The sequence below is a fragment of the Silurus aristotelis genome (assembly GCF_946808225.1).
Source record: "Silurus aristotelis genome assembly, chromosome: 4".
Lineage (NCBI taxonomy): Eukaryota > Metazoa > Chordata > Actinopteri > Siluriformes > Siluridae > Silurus > Silurus aristotelis.
Window position 1 is genome coordinate 18797201 of NC_139577.1, and position 13503 is coordinate 18810703.

Here is a 13503-nt window from a genome sequence, read left to right on the forward strand (position 1 = left end):
ATCTAATAGTATAAAATCAAAACTTAAGCCACCACTTACTTGTGAAAAGCTTTTTGAACCCACAATTCATGATCATGAATCCTGAGTTTAAACCACGTCTAGTTTCATATACAAGTGCTGTAAAAGCTTTAAAAGCACTTTATCAAGCATGCTTTCACAAACTCATAACTCAATATTGGTTAGGACTACTCATGCATGCTTATGGAGATTCTGCCAGGGATCTAATTTAAGAATATGAAAGCTTTATTTTCCGCCGATTGGGAGAATTAATGAGACGGCAAAAACTACTAGTGTATAAGTGATGAGTTGGCAAAGATGTTCAATTGTAATCAGCTGTTCTGGATTCATCTTACATTTCCTCTTGCACTACCCTACACTTAGCAATGCCCACTTTACATAAAGTTTAACACAAGCATACACATTTTCATTTTAAAATGTTAATGGTACTGTTAAAATACCAGTCAGAATACAGTACAAACAGTGAATAAAGTAAACAAGTCCACCACACAGCTCCTTTTAGAAATTTATTTGCAGACAATATACAAGAACATTCAGGATGATGGTCTTCCCTGAAGGTCTCACTGTTGGAACAAAAGCGTACACATTAGAAAACATTTATTTTGAGGAAAAGACCTCACGGCGTTTCACTTCGTCATCTACTGCTGCTTCTCTGTGCACTCAAGGCATTTTACTACAAATATCATATGATAAAAGATGGGATGACTGCTTGAACCTGGTAGTCACACGTGAGCAAACATGCATTTTATCAGCTATTAGAGAAAAACGGGAGGTAACAATGTTACGCTGCTCTTAATTCATAGTTTAGGTCACAATTATTAGTGACAATCAGCAAATTGACCTTTTAAAATGGTCATAATTAGAATTAAACATCCAAGACAAACACACAGAACTGGCTTGTGCTGAGATTCCCATTAGAGGCAAAGTATTATAAAGTTTAACATGCACAGCACTCCAACTAAACTAATAGGGTAAAAGTGGATATCAATTAGCACACCATGCCGATTTCCGCTCTACCTTGTCCTGACACCTCATTTCTGAAAACATCCAGGAGGAGCAAAATAAAAAGGGCATAAAATGTGGGAAAGAATGAGAGCCTTGTTTAATAAATGTGTGCAAAGAATTGCTTTGAATGGTTTTAAATTCCTAAACTCCAAAACAAAGATTCCATATAATGACTTTTCAGTCTTAAAAACTACGCTCTTAACGGTTGTGCCGTTTTTAAACAGTATTACTAGATCAGATTCATTTTTGGAAACTGTTAAAGCAGTATAAAATATTAAAGAGCACATCTGTACATCATAGATCTACTAAATACAGAACAGTGGTGGACAAAAGGTTTGCTGCATTTAAGTTTTACAGACATTAACACTTTACATTTATCACTTTCTAAGTCAATTAGACTCCCAAGAAACCAGACAAAGACATTAGACCTTTCTGTTTTCACCTTCAGTATCATGAAAATGAAGACAATTTGGCCACCACTGCATTTCTACTTCAGCGGATTTATTTAGTACAAATTCCAAGTACAGTACATTTAAAGGAATAGTACTTTCAAATAAGGTGAACTATCCTAATTACCACCTTACAAAATGTAGCTGAACAAACAAGACACAAGGTATCTGAAGTTTGTGCTGCACTGCAGCTCATTATGAAAGCCCAGAGCGTCCAGTTTAGCATCACACTGCTACACTATCTCAGACTCAGTCAAACTGTTTTGAACCTAAACTGTTTTATTAGTTGTATGGTTTATTTTGAGCTTTTAAGATGCGGGGAAGTGTGGCTTCTAATGCCGCATGTGTTCAGTTAGATTTTTTGCCTTATTTCAGATGCAAACATTCTTTGGTGAAGATAAGCAGCTGCGTAATTTGGGACAAAGTGATAATTTCTCGAACAAAATTTTAACTTCAGACAAAATACATCTTAATTGAGGAGTTACATTTCACACACGTTTAATTTCTGACACACTAGTCCTTTAATTCGAGTAGGAAGATAGTGAGCATTAAAGGATGAGTAGCCTGCAATATTATGCACGCTACACGTCCTTTAGTTTTCTACGATAATAGGGAACACGTTAAGGGATCTCACACCAGTGAACCTCAAAGCATTTCGCCCATTAGATTTACCTTCTACAGTCCAGATGAACAAGCGAGGAAAAAAAAGATGACATTAAAACATGGAGAAAGGGTGAGAATTTAAAAGCAAATACCAAACTAAAAATAAGAATGACATGGACAAAGCCAAGGATGCATAATTGAAATTTTTGCAAATAGATGAACAGTACCTTCTTGCCAGCAGCACCAACAGAGGCTTTCTTGGTGCCCCGTACTTTCTTCATCCTGTTCTTTCTTTCCTTGCGCTGTTTTCTGGAGGTCTTTTTCTTCTCATAGAGACCATGCTAAATTAGGAGGGGAAAAAGAAAAGCACATTTTTAAAAACAGACATTACTGAAATAGAAAGAAATTGCTTCGGAAACACCACGATCGCTTATATCTGTTTACAAGAACAAATGTATTAATACAGCTCCATTTTAAACACAAAAACAACAACAAAAGGAACACAGTCTCACTCTGGACAGTCTGTATTTGGGCTCATTCTTCTTGGCGTAGTCCAGCGAATCGTAGACCATGGCGAAACCTGTCGTCTTACCACCACCGAATTGAGTCTTGAAACCGAAAACGAACACAACATCAGGTGTGGTCTTGTACATTTTGGCAAGTTTCTCCCTGATTTCAGTCTTGGGGACTGTTGCTTTTCCAGGGTGCAGAACATCCAGAACCTGCGGGGGAAAAAATATGCACCTATAAAGCATCAATATGAGCAGTACAGATTACCCACCAGACTGTAACCTCTCATTTACCATTTGCTTCCTCTGAAGCAAGCGGTTCGTCATGAACTTCCGAGTCCTGAGTGTGACACTGTCGTTCTGAAAAAGAGGTGAAATTATTATTTGTGCATGCACACGTTTACAAGCAATTTCAGTCATACAATTACACCTAAACTTCCCCAATGACATCTGAGCTACACATCATTCGATTAGTTTGGAGTTCATTTCAATTCAAATTATTACTACAAGCATCACTTGCTATGAAACAATTCTACCACCAACAACAACAAAAAAAAGTCCACCACATACAGGACCAACATTTATAACTAGCAAAGCCAACAGTGCTACTTATGAACAGGACCGACGAGGCATCAGAAACCACTTGGACGGCGAATTAGCTTAGCATTAAGCTACAACTAGCCGTTTCGTTTCCACACATCAGCCACAAACATTAAAAAAAAAAAAAAAAGTCAAGCAAAATAGTGTTTTATATATAAAGCCAAATCGTATAATTGTGTTTATTTGTTCATCCACAGTGTAACCTGAGCACGAGCCTGGACACTCGTTAAAGAGCGCTAAACTACACAATCCTACAGAGAAGCACTTCGGATAAAACTACAAAAATAACACTTAGATTCAGGTCAATATAGTCTTAAAATATTTAGAGGCCATATATACCATTTAATTATAAAACCTCGGTACGTTTGGTGCTTATGATTGCAAGGATTTTATTAGATTACTTTCAGAATTTATTTCACGAAAACTCACCATCTTGGCGTCGGCTCGCACAGGGACGAGAAAAAGGAAGGAGGACCTGCAGGTGACCGGCGATATGCCTGATCGGATTGGTGGTTGGGTGTCCGTGTGACTGCCTGACTGTAAAAAAATAAATAATAATTGCGAAAGAGGGATAAGATTAATACTTCTTGTACTTAAATACACATATAAACCTTCAATTGTTGACTGTACACATATTCTATTTAATAAACAAATTGATTTACATATAATTATGAAAAATTAATTTATATATCTTATACAGTACATAATGGTAACGTACAACCTAACAATGACTTGACGAATGTCCTTGGTGAATGTTATTATAATGTTAATATATTAAATGTTAATGTTAAAATATCTTACATTAAAATGTTAGCCTGTCCAACTCAATTGAGGTTATCCCTCCTGTGTTTCATTTGATTATTGTTATTTACCTTTTGCGTACATGATAACCTAGGCCTCCTTTAAACTCAGTCTGGGCCGCAATCGTCAACCTCGTTATACAAATTACATTTTGTTGTGTATTTTATATATAAAGATAGTAATATATTGTTTTGATACTAATAAGTTATGCGTTTATCCTTTCTAACACAATTGCAGGCACAAGAATGATTTATAACACATTAGCACAATCTGGTGTTCCCAGGAAGAGAACAGGAACACAGTTAAAATTATTAGCAATGCTACAGAGAAATCAGATTAATTTTAATACATTGTCAATCAGATTCAGTAGTATTGAAATGGTTTTACATTTTAATTGCTTCCTAAATACTGCCCTAAAGTAAGACAACAATGGTTTATGAATTAATCAAAAATAAGTCTCTAGAAAATGTTCAAACTCACAGCATACCTTATTAGATTTTGTCAAATTGAAACAAATCAGTTCTGGGGTTTTATCTGTATGCACAGTTTGGTTCATGTCAAACACATTTTATAGTGTCATTGTGCCCTCTGTCACTATTCGCCTTATCTCAGTTTTACCTACAGATAAGACTTTTGCTATGATAAATGTCAAAAGTTTCAATATTTGGACCTCTGCTAAAGCAAAGTTAAACTTTATCCTTTGGTTTATACTCGAGTTTCTGTAGAGTTTTGACACATGTTATACTTCCAGTAGTGTGACTTCAGTTTGATCAAAGGAGAGGTCAGAGAGACCTTTTTTGAATGTTCTTGATCTATTGGGGATTGTGCTTGACAAACTACATCACGTTCCCTCATGATTAAAAAAAGGGTTTGCTTGTTTTTTCACATAAAGCAGCATCATGTATGGTGAAAGAAAGAAATAAACTATTGATCCCCTTCATGTACATAATGTACATTCCCCTTTGGTACATAATATGTTAGTACCTAAAATAATTGTTTATAAGTTTATTTACTGAAATATAATAAATCGAGTTATTGGATCTACTTAAAATAAATAAACAGCACTGAAATATATCATGACTAATAACAAACTGTAGCCAATTCCCCTACCTAACTGGTTTTTGGAGGTGATAGGATACTAGGGAATAAGGAGGACTGCAATATGAGAATACAGAGAACATGAGAACCTTCACACAGATAATAACCTGATCTTAGGATGGAACCAAAGACCCTTGAGCTGTGACGTGGCATTATTATCCATTTCACCACGTAATACTAATGTAGCAGAAAAAAACACTAGGTTTTGTTGAGGTGCATGTTGACATCCGGATCATTACGGTTATTTAAGGCCCAGTACAAAAAAATATATCTCTCTCTTGTAGACGATCAGTTTCTATATTGCATCATCTCCATTTTCATTGGTGAATGCATTTTTGTTGACACTGTACTTTGTCAGACTGACCAAGCAAACCTGCACGAGTACGCTTGCTGCACCTGTCCAGAAAGATGAAGCCACTGGTTTATCCCACATTTTTCTACATTTTTCTTATTGGAATTAGGGACAGTCTGACAGGTAACACGATTTCATTCATTCAAAGAAATTCTTATAAGGAATTTAATGCCCCAACATATATTTCACAATATTTATTATGTTCTCTTTGATTAATTACATTTGCATTTCTGATGCCTTATGTAAATACAGCTTTTACTAATCTTTATACAACTGTGCAATATTGATTTCTGTATTGCTAATTTAAGTAAAGCTTCCATAAGTTCTCAGTTTTCTGATTCGTTGTAAGAATAAGCAGTGCTGGTGTTTCAGTTGTGCTCAGAACAGGCCAGCACTTTGATTCGGGGGTCCTGTATGAGTATGAGTACAGCACGTCTTTGGCAGTAGCTCCCATCTCGGTCAGTTTTGAAGAAGTCCCTGCATTTACTATGCAGGCAATCATACACATCCATTCACTATGGAGGAACAGCCAGAAAGAGCAGCTTCTGCAATTACAAGTAAGTTTATATTAGAAAAAAAAAAGACTTAAAAGCTTTTAAGTATGTAATATTTAATATTCCTAATATTGCATGTGTACAAAAATTGTTTTTCACTTGCAATTGTATTATTGATTTTTAATGTTGTTTGCACATTTCTGCTGCAGATTAGAAATCTCAAACTTATTCCCAATTCAAGTGACTCCTCCAGCAAACCATTGGTTCTTGGTGACATGATGAGTGACGCTGAACATTTCAATAAACCATTTCTTGTGCATCTCCATTCAGGAAAGGTATATTTAATTTTTTTTAACAAGTGGTAAATGTTGAGCACACAGCCGTGTTATGCAGTGTTGCTAAAAAATAACCCCGCAGTCCACATAACTATTTTTGAATGAGACAAAGAAAAAACAACTTCATGATGTAACAACTTTATTCTTGATAAAGAATAAGGAATGATGGAAGCTTGGTAAGACAGGTACTATGCATAAAAAAATACAAAATGGTCCTTACCATATTGAAATATTGAACTAACTATTATGTGTGTTTAATGTAGAAATGTATAGTGTTCCCATGAATTCTTGGCTCTCACAAGTAATATTTTGTTATGTATTGTAGGTATCTTGATTTTTTTCCCCCACACAGGTTCAAAATGATCAACATGTAACATTGATTGTATTTATCTCTTTAATTCACCTCTTTCTGTTTCTCTGACATTTTTTAAACTAATTTGAACATCAGAATCCCCATGTATTTACTACAGAATCTACTATTAAAAAAAAAACATGACAATGTCCAACATATAATGCAATTACTTTGCTAAATAAAAAAAAAGTCCAGTAACACCTCTGGGATGTATTCAGATTAAAGGTGTTTTCGATGTTTCTTTGGACAACACAATCAGCTTGAATTTCAAAAAAGGATTGGCGTCGCTGCTTCAAATTCAAGCTCAGTCTGGAGTCGTTATAGAAGTAAGATGAAATGTTTTTAGATTTTTTTCTTTCATAACATTTGAATGTAATTTTTTTTTTACACATTTAGCACCAGTTACTCAGCAATTTATTAAATGGTTATATTTTTAAATTTTACTGAATGACAGGAGTATGCTATTTGGTTCATACAAATATTTTTGGCTTATGACTCATTTTATTTCAGGATGACGTAACAGGACAGTGCCAGGTCTCATACAGCATGTCAGGGGATGACATCATCAAAGTCAAACATCATGAAAACTGTGCAAATGGAATGGCTGATGGCATGTCAACTAACCAGGTATGAATATTACATATTCTGTAGTCATAAGAGGCCAAAACTGTCATTTGCATAATGCGTGAGGGATACTGCAAAGTGCAATAATATGAACATACTGGCTAGAGAACCGAGCACACAGACCAAGGGTCATGTGAGCTTTCTGTCTGGGCAATCAGTAACGTAAAATCTCGAACCTCAAAAATAAATAACAGCTTTCTAGCTCACCTGCTCTCTTGACATGTTGCAAAGGTAACTGTTGACAGTTGAATACCACAGAACTGATATTGTTACTAACATGATATCTCACAATAATCTAAAGAGCAGACGTGTACCCTAGTCCAAGGATGGCACTTAAAACTTTTAAGAATTCTTATTGATTAAACTACCGTATGTTAGATTTGTCCTGTATATTGGTATAACACAGTTTATATATTTGTGTAGCTCTTCAGGGTAAGTTCAGGTGGAAGTTCTGAAACTGTTTTCACCACGGATCGCAGTCACATAAAATCAGTCATTTCAGAGGAATTACGCTCACTGTTTGTAGATGAACATCCAACAGTAGGAATCCACATTTCTTCAAGGTACATTGTCTATTGGTTTAATGTTTCAAAGTAAATTGCTTAATAAGTAATTGCCATATAAGTACATTGCTATTCTAAGATTAAACCATCATTGTGTATAAGTGTGGTGAAATATGTACTATTGTCTTTAGGCAGTATTTGCATCTCTTATCAACACACTCTGGTCCTAATGAGGCACAGGGAGCGCTGCAGGACATGATCAGTTCTCTCAAGGCAGGCTATGTGAATCATACTATTTATGGAATACCTGTTGTCAAACGGCCTGCTTCCAACAGATATTTAGTAAGTTACAATGATTTCTCAAACACAGCATACATTCTTGTTGTTATAGTCTCATGATCCTTAAACGTGTGGTTTAAGTAGGCCTTATTATCTAAATGTGAGATAATAAATCTTTACTTATTTAAAGAAAACACAGATATTGTAAAAAGGCAAAAAAAAAATAAAAAAGTTAACTTTTTGTTGAAAATTTCTTTTAGGTTCCTAAAATCCTACATTATTTAAAAACTAAAGGTCAGTCAATGACAGCAAACACGTTTCTCCAGCTGTCAGAATCCCTGCGACGTCTGGAAATAGCTGAAATTAAAATGATTTTTAAAAAGGCTCATGCTAAATTTCTGTAAGTATAAAGTACCTAATGTTTATTATGCCTGCCCCTGTGCTATCAGAGTTGTTAACATATTCACATTTTTTTTTAGTCCAATTCTGACTGATGCGGCTGCAGCAGCCTCAACACCCGCTTCCCTGGAGGCTATTGTCTCTTTTATCAACACCACAAAACCAAAGACATCAAAACTGTTGGAGAAATTCTTTTATGCCTGTGCATTCTCCTCTCAGCCATCCACTCATTTAATTAATATCATCACTGTAAGTAAATTATTTTTTTTTTACCCATGAGTAGGAACTTTTTACTTAATATATATATTTTTAATGTTTTTTTTAGCGCATTCTTACACACACATCTGCAGAATGGGAGACACATGAAATGGCTCTCATTGTTCTTGGAACAGTAATAAGGAAAATGTGTTCTGCAAACATGTGTCACCTTCAGGTAAAATATAAGCAAATGGTTTTTTCCCCCATTTATTTTTCTTACATATTAGGAAAGACACATAGCAGAGAATTCTATGTATAGAAGAAATGACTATGTTAAACTTTTGCATTTTGTATTTTACTTCCAAGGAAGTTGAACATGCTAAGAGACTGATTGTAAATGGGCTGAGTGCAACCACTGAAGAAAAAGAAATAAAGTCATACCTGTTAGCCGTAAAAAGTGCTTGTCTTCCAGAGACAGTGCCTGTCCTTCTCCAGTACATCAATCACTCCAAATCTCTGTCAAGTATTGTACTATCAGCATTGCAGGGCTTTCCAATTCAATATATCACAAAAGAGGTAAGCAAATCTTTAAAGATTAAGCACATTTTTAAAGACTAAATAGAAAAATATTTACCTTGACTTTTTACACAGCATAAAACTGCACAAGTGTTTATCTTATGATATATATACTTCTATGTTAGGTTAAGGAACATGCCAGAGACATTTTTAACCAAAGAAAGAAGCCTTTTCCTGCTCATATACGTCTGGATGCTGCCCATCTCTTGCTTATTTATGATCCTCTGGATGTAGATGTCAGAGAGATAATTCTGAAAATTGCAGAGGAAAAGCCGGAGGTCTCCAAGTTTCTTACAACCAAAATTATGAGCATTTTGCAGTCAGATTCACCTGCTAGGTAGGATCTTTTGCCTTGAATATAAAAATATTTATGAAAACCTTTCATTTTCTTTGAAAAATTTCACTTTCTTTATTTTCTTTCGTTTTGCTTTAAGAGATTTTTTTTTAAACCTTGTGCTCATTTATACAGTATTTTTTGTACCACTACAGTGGTAGGATTTTATATATATACAAGTTGCACATTAAAATATATCCAAGTTTCATTTCCATAGTATTGCCCCTTGAGAAGATTTGCTAGCGCTAGCACTATTGCATTAAGATTCAAGTTATTTTTTATTCGTCACAAACATAGTTATATGTAGGACACAACTTGCAGTGAAATAAAAAGTTGAAAAAAAACAGAAAAATATTGAATCAATAGCGCTAACGTTAGTCGCTAGACACATCCTGGTTAGCAGCTAACACTCCTGCGATGAATTATTATGAATTTACTTTTTATGTCCAGTTTCAAGAATTTCTCTTAAAAGGAGAAAATCCTGACAATTCCTAATATCGAGGGAGTGAATGAATGAAGGCTGGAATGAATGAAAACATTTGTTAAAGTATGCTGAAAGAAGTAAAACATATAAGTAGATCATATCTTTATAAAATTAAATATTAAATGTAAAACACACACTTACACAAACAAATGTATTAACCAAATGGGTCTAACAAATGTAAACAATTAAATATATTTTTTTTCCATTTCTTGAATTTTATTTAATCAATTTAATTTGTGCCAATTTAATTTATTCTGTAATTTAATCAATATAATAAAAAAGTTTATTGCATTAATTTGATTTTTTCTATTTTTATCATATATTATTTCATATAATATTTAACTAAGCAGTCATTTTTATTTCAAAGTGTTTTAAAAATGTTAACTGTCCAAATGTTGATCTAGAGGATCAATTGTTGAACAAATATTAACAATAATAAACTGTGTTAATGAAAAAATGACAAGCAATTTAATGTTTTGCATTTCTTCCCCCTAATCGTACTGAACCACATATCTTGTGTACAATTACACCCCTTGTATAGGCACTTGAAAAAAACAGTAGTTGGGAAAAATAAATACTTCTAAAAAATACTGTAAAAATATATGCTGCCTAATGTGTTCTATATTTTTCTCTGGTCTCTTTTCAGAAATGTCATTCGCAAAGTGTTAAAAGATCCAAAGCTGAATAATTATTTTCATTTTGCACGACTTGGTTGTTCTTCAACATACACAGGACTGATGACAGGTATTACACATTTCCATTCACTTCACAGATTCAAAATCTAGACTTTAACCACATTATAGATTCTATTTTAGTTGTCCAACCAAATTTATATAAAATTATTTATAGTGAGTATGAATAAACTATGTAAAATAAGAGTATTTTTCATCTTACTATGTTTATTGCTCCACAGAGAATAAAAACATTGCTGCATCATATGACTTTGAATTTCTCTTCTCTGAGGCTGGAGTTCTAAAGCAAAGCAGGAGTCATTTCTATGCACAAACCAGAGGCAGAAGTTGGCCCTTACTGGAGGTAAGCATGACAGAAATAGTTATTTCATTTCATTTCATTTCATCTTCTCCCGCTTATCCGTAATTCGGGTCGCGGGGGCAGCAGTCTAAGCAGATTCCCCAGACACCTCTCCGTGTCCAGGGATCGAGCTGTCAAGGCCCCTGCCTTCGACTGCTGCCCAATCCTCACAGCACCGGTCCCTTACGGTCCCTCCTGCAGGTGGTGAGCCCACGGGAAGAGAAATAGTTATATTCAAGTTAATTTATAACATTTATTTAATGTTTTTTTTTCAGGATTTTTTAAATATTCTTTCTCTGTGTTAAAATAAACATACCATACAATTCTAGACTGTTAATTTCTTTGTAAGGGGGTAAACTCACAAAATCAGCAGGGGATCAAATAATTATTCCCCCCACTGTACCACCAACTAAAAATTACAATACAAATAAAAGGTTTATATGTTTTGTATGCTTCAGGTTTCTTTAGAAACGAGTGGTCTTGATTCTCTCTTTGGGACTGGAGCAACTAAGGAAGCAGAAGAGGAAGAGCTAATGGCAGGAATGTCAGCCATGTTTGTGGGTGTGCAGATCCAACCCATTGTCTTCTTCCAGGGTTATGGAGACTTGATGAGCAAATACTTCTCAGCAGGTGAAGGACCAATGAACATTATCTCTGGAAATATTCTGCTTCTCGATCACAGACAGGTAAACCTTTTTCTTTCTTTCTTTCTTTTTTTTTATACAGTTAATTGATAATAGATATTTTGTTTCATGATTGCTCCTATACTTTGAAAGAATGTAATAATAACACATTTCACAATAATGAGCTATAACATTTAAATTATACTGTATATGATCACATTAAAGCATTTGCAAAAAAAAACCCCCAAAAATCTAAGGATAATTCTTGAAGCCTAACTGTGAATCTTATCTTTATCAGAGTTTAGTTCTCCAGTCTGGACTACAAGCTCAGGGTGTTTTTCATGGAGGTCTTTCTGTTGATGTCTCAGCTGATTTGGCCTTCAGCTTATTCACCCAGGAGTCAAAAACCTCTGTCAATAACAAGTATGTCAAATTATATATTAATGAAGTGAAGTTAACGAGGGTGTGTATCACTTTGTCCCTTTTATTCTCTATGTCTTTTGTTAACATCGATAATGTCTTTACAAACCACAGATAAATCTTTCTTGAGGATTTTATCAAAAGAAATAGTTTTTAAAGAACAATCCTCTTTTCTTTTAGGTTTTCACTAGTTGTCAGTGCCAGCGCAAAAGTGGATGCTCCACTCATGAGCACAAAGGCTGAGACTGTGGTGAAGATGGACCCTTCTGTCAGTCTTGTCACCACTGTTAGCTTCTATAACACACCTGTCCAATACTGCCTGCAGCTTATCAGAGAGCCTGTACTTTATAGGTAATAGAACATGGAAAATACTCAATTAAAATGATATTTTTTGAGACGTTGTATCAAAATTTATATATGCAGTAATAATTATAATAATAATTTCTGTCATTATGCATTACATTATCCAGTGAAAAGACTCCAACATCAAATTATCTAGATATTTTTACAAATGAATTTAGCCTAACATACAGTATGTGCCCAATATTAAAACTGTACAATATTTGGTATTTAAAATACAGAATACTGTTGATACTCTTATAGAGATAGTCAAACTTATATTTTCCTTTTATCTCCTTAGAGAGAGACTGTCTACCAGAGTAAACATCCAAAACAGAAGAAAACATGTTCAGAAAAGCCAAAAAAAATGGACTGTTTCAGCAGAAGAGGCAGCACTCCACAGGGACAATTCAAAGATGTGTAAAAATGTACTTAATCCAAACTCCAAATAGAAATATCATACAAATTTGTTTTTATGATTATCTGCTTATAAAGAGCACTGAGTTTCTAATTCTTTGAGTATGACAGATGGACATACACAAGTGACTAAGGGGACATTCTAGGTGAATTCTAGTGTTATAATAAATGACACCATGTACAATTTAGACAAGCGAGAAAAACAAATTCTTGAATTCTAGAACCAATAAACTTTACTTTTTGCTATACAATGCTGTAACTCTTACAGGTGGGTCAAACTTTAATAATTGTTTACTACAGTAAAGCAAAATTTATGAGATTTATACTTTAATTATGTAAAAAAAAAATGAGTGTACTCTTGTTCATAAAATATTACCATTTACATTTTTTTTTTAATTTACAGATAAAAAATTTCACATTTCAGAAGTCCTGTTAAAAAGAATTCCTCTACCTCAATATCTTGATTCAGCCAATAAGCCTGAGAAACCCAGTAAACACCATAATAAACACACAATATGAAGAATACTTATAATTGGTGTTGGCAGGTTCTTAAAATAGTGTAACAAGTCATTCATAGAAAACCCTGCATACAGTATATTTTGAAAATATATATATTCCCTGGCCACTTAATAGGAAGACTTGTACATGTGCTCATTTGC

The 13503-nt window shown here is 34.2% G+C and overlaps 2 protein-coding genes across 4 annotated transcripts; one reads left to right on the forward strand and one right to left on the reverse strand.

The window, feature by feature from the left end:
- Positions 1 to 511: 511 nt before the first annotated feature.
- rps24 (ribosomal protein S24) lies at positions 512 to 3726 on the reverse strand. Of its 3 annotated transcripts, none has more exons than XM_083539544.1 (6): positions 3614 to 3721; positions 2879 to 2944; positions 2588 to 2797; positions 2303 to 2416; positions 1036 to 1055; positions 512 to 581 (listed from the first exon to the last, which is right to left on the reverse strand). In XM_083539544.1, exons 1-5 carry the CDS (start codon positions 3614 to 3616, stop codon positions 1050 to 1052), a joined length of 399 nt encoding a protein of 132 aa, XP_083395670.1. In that variant the 5' UTR covers positions 3617 to 3721; the 3' UTR covers positions 512 to 581; positions 1036 to 1049. The 3 variants fall into 3 exon arrangements, with proteins under 3 accessions (XP_083395670.1, XP_083395671.1, XP_083395672.1); XM_083539545.1 differs by lacking the exon at positions 3614 to 3721 and adding an exon at positions 3524 to 3546; XM_083539546.1 differs by lacking the exon at positions 1036 to 1055 and having other exon boundaries at positions 3614 to 3726.
- Positions 3727 to 5408: 1682 nt separating this feature from the next.
- Positions 5409 to 13095, forward strand: LOC310725007 (microsomal triglyceride transfer protein large subunit-like). The gene is made up of 18 exons (XM_083539553.1): positions 5409 to 5558; positions 5808 to 5992; positions 6139 to 6264; positions 6835 to 6942; positions 7127 to 7243; positions 7664 to 7803; positions 7935 to 8085; positions 8283 to 8422; positions 8502 to 8670; positions 8747 to 8854; positions 8986 to 9195; positions 9321 to 9532; positions 10660 to 10757; positions 10927 to 11048; positions 11504 to 11731; positions 11967 to 12091; positions 12269 to 12439; positions 12729 to 13095. Exons 1-18 carry the CDS (start codon positions 5492 to 5494, stop codon positions 12877 to 12879), a joined length of 2628 nt encoding a protein of 875 aa, XP_083395679.1. The 5' UTR covers positions 5409 to 5491; the 3' UTR covers positions 12880 to 13095.
- Positions 13096 to 13503: the final 408 nt, after the last annotated feature.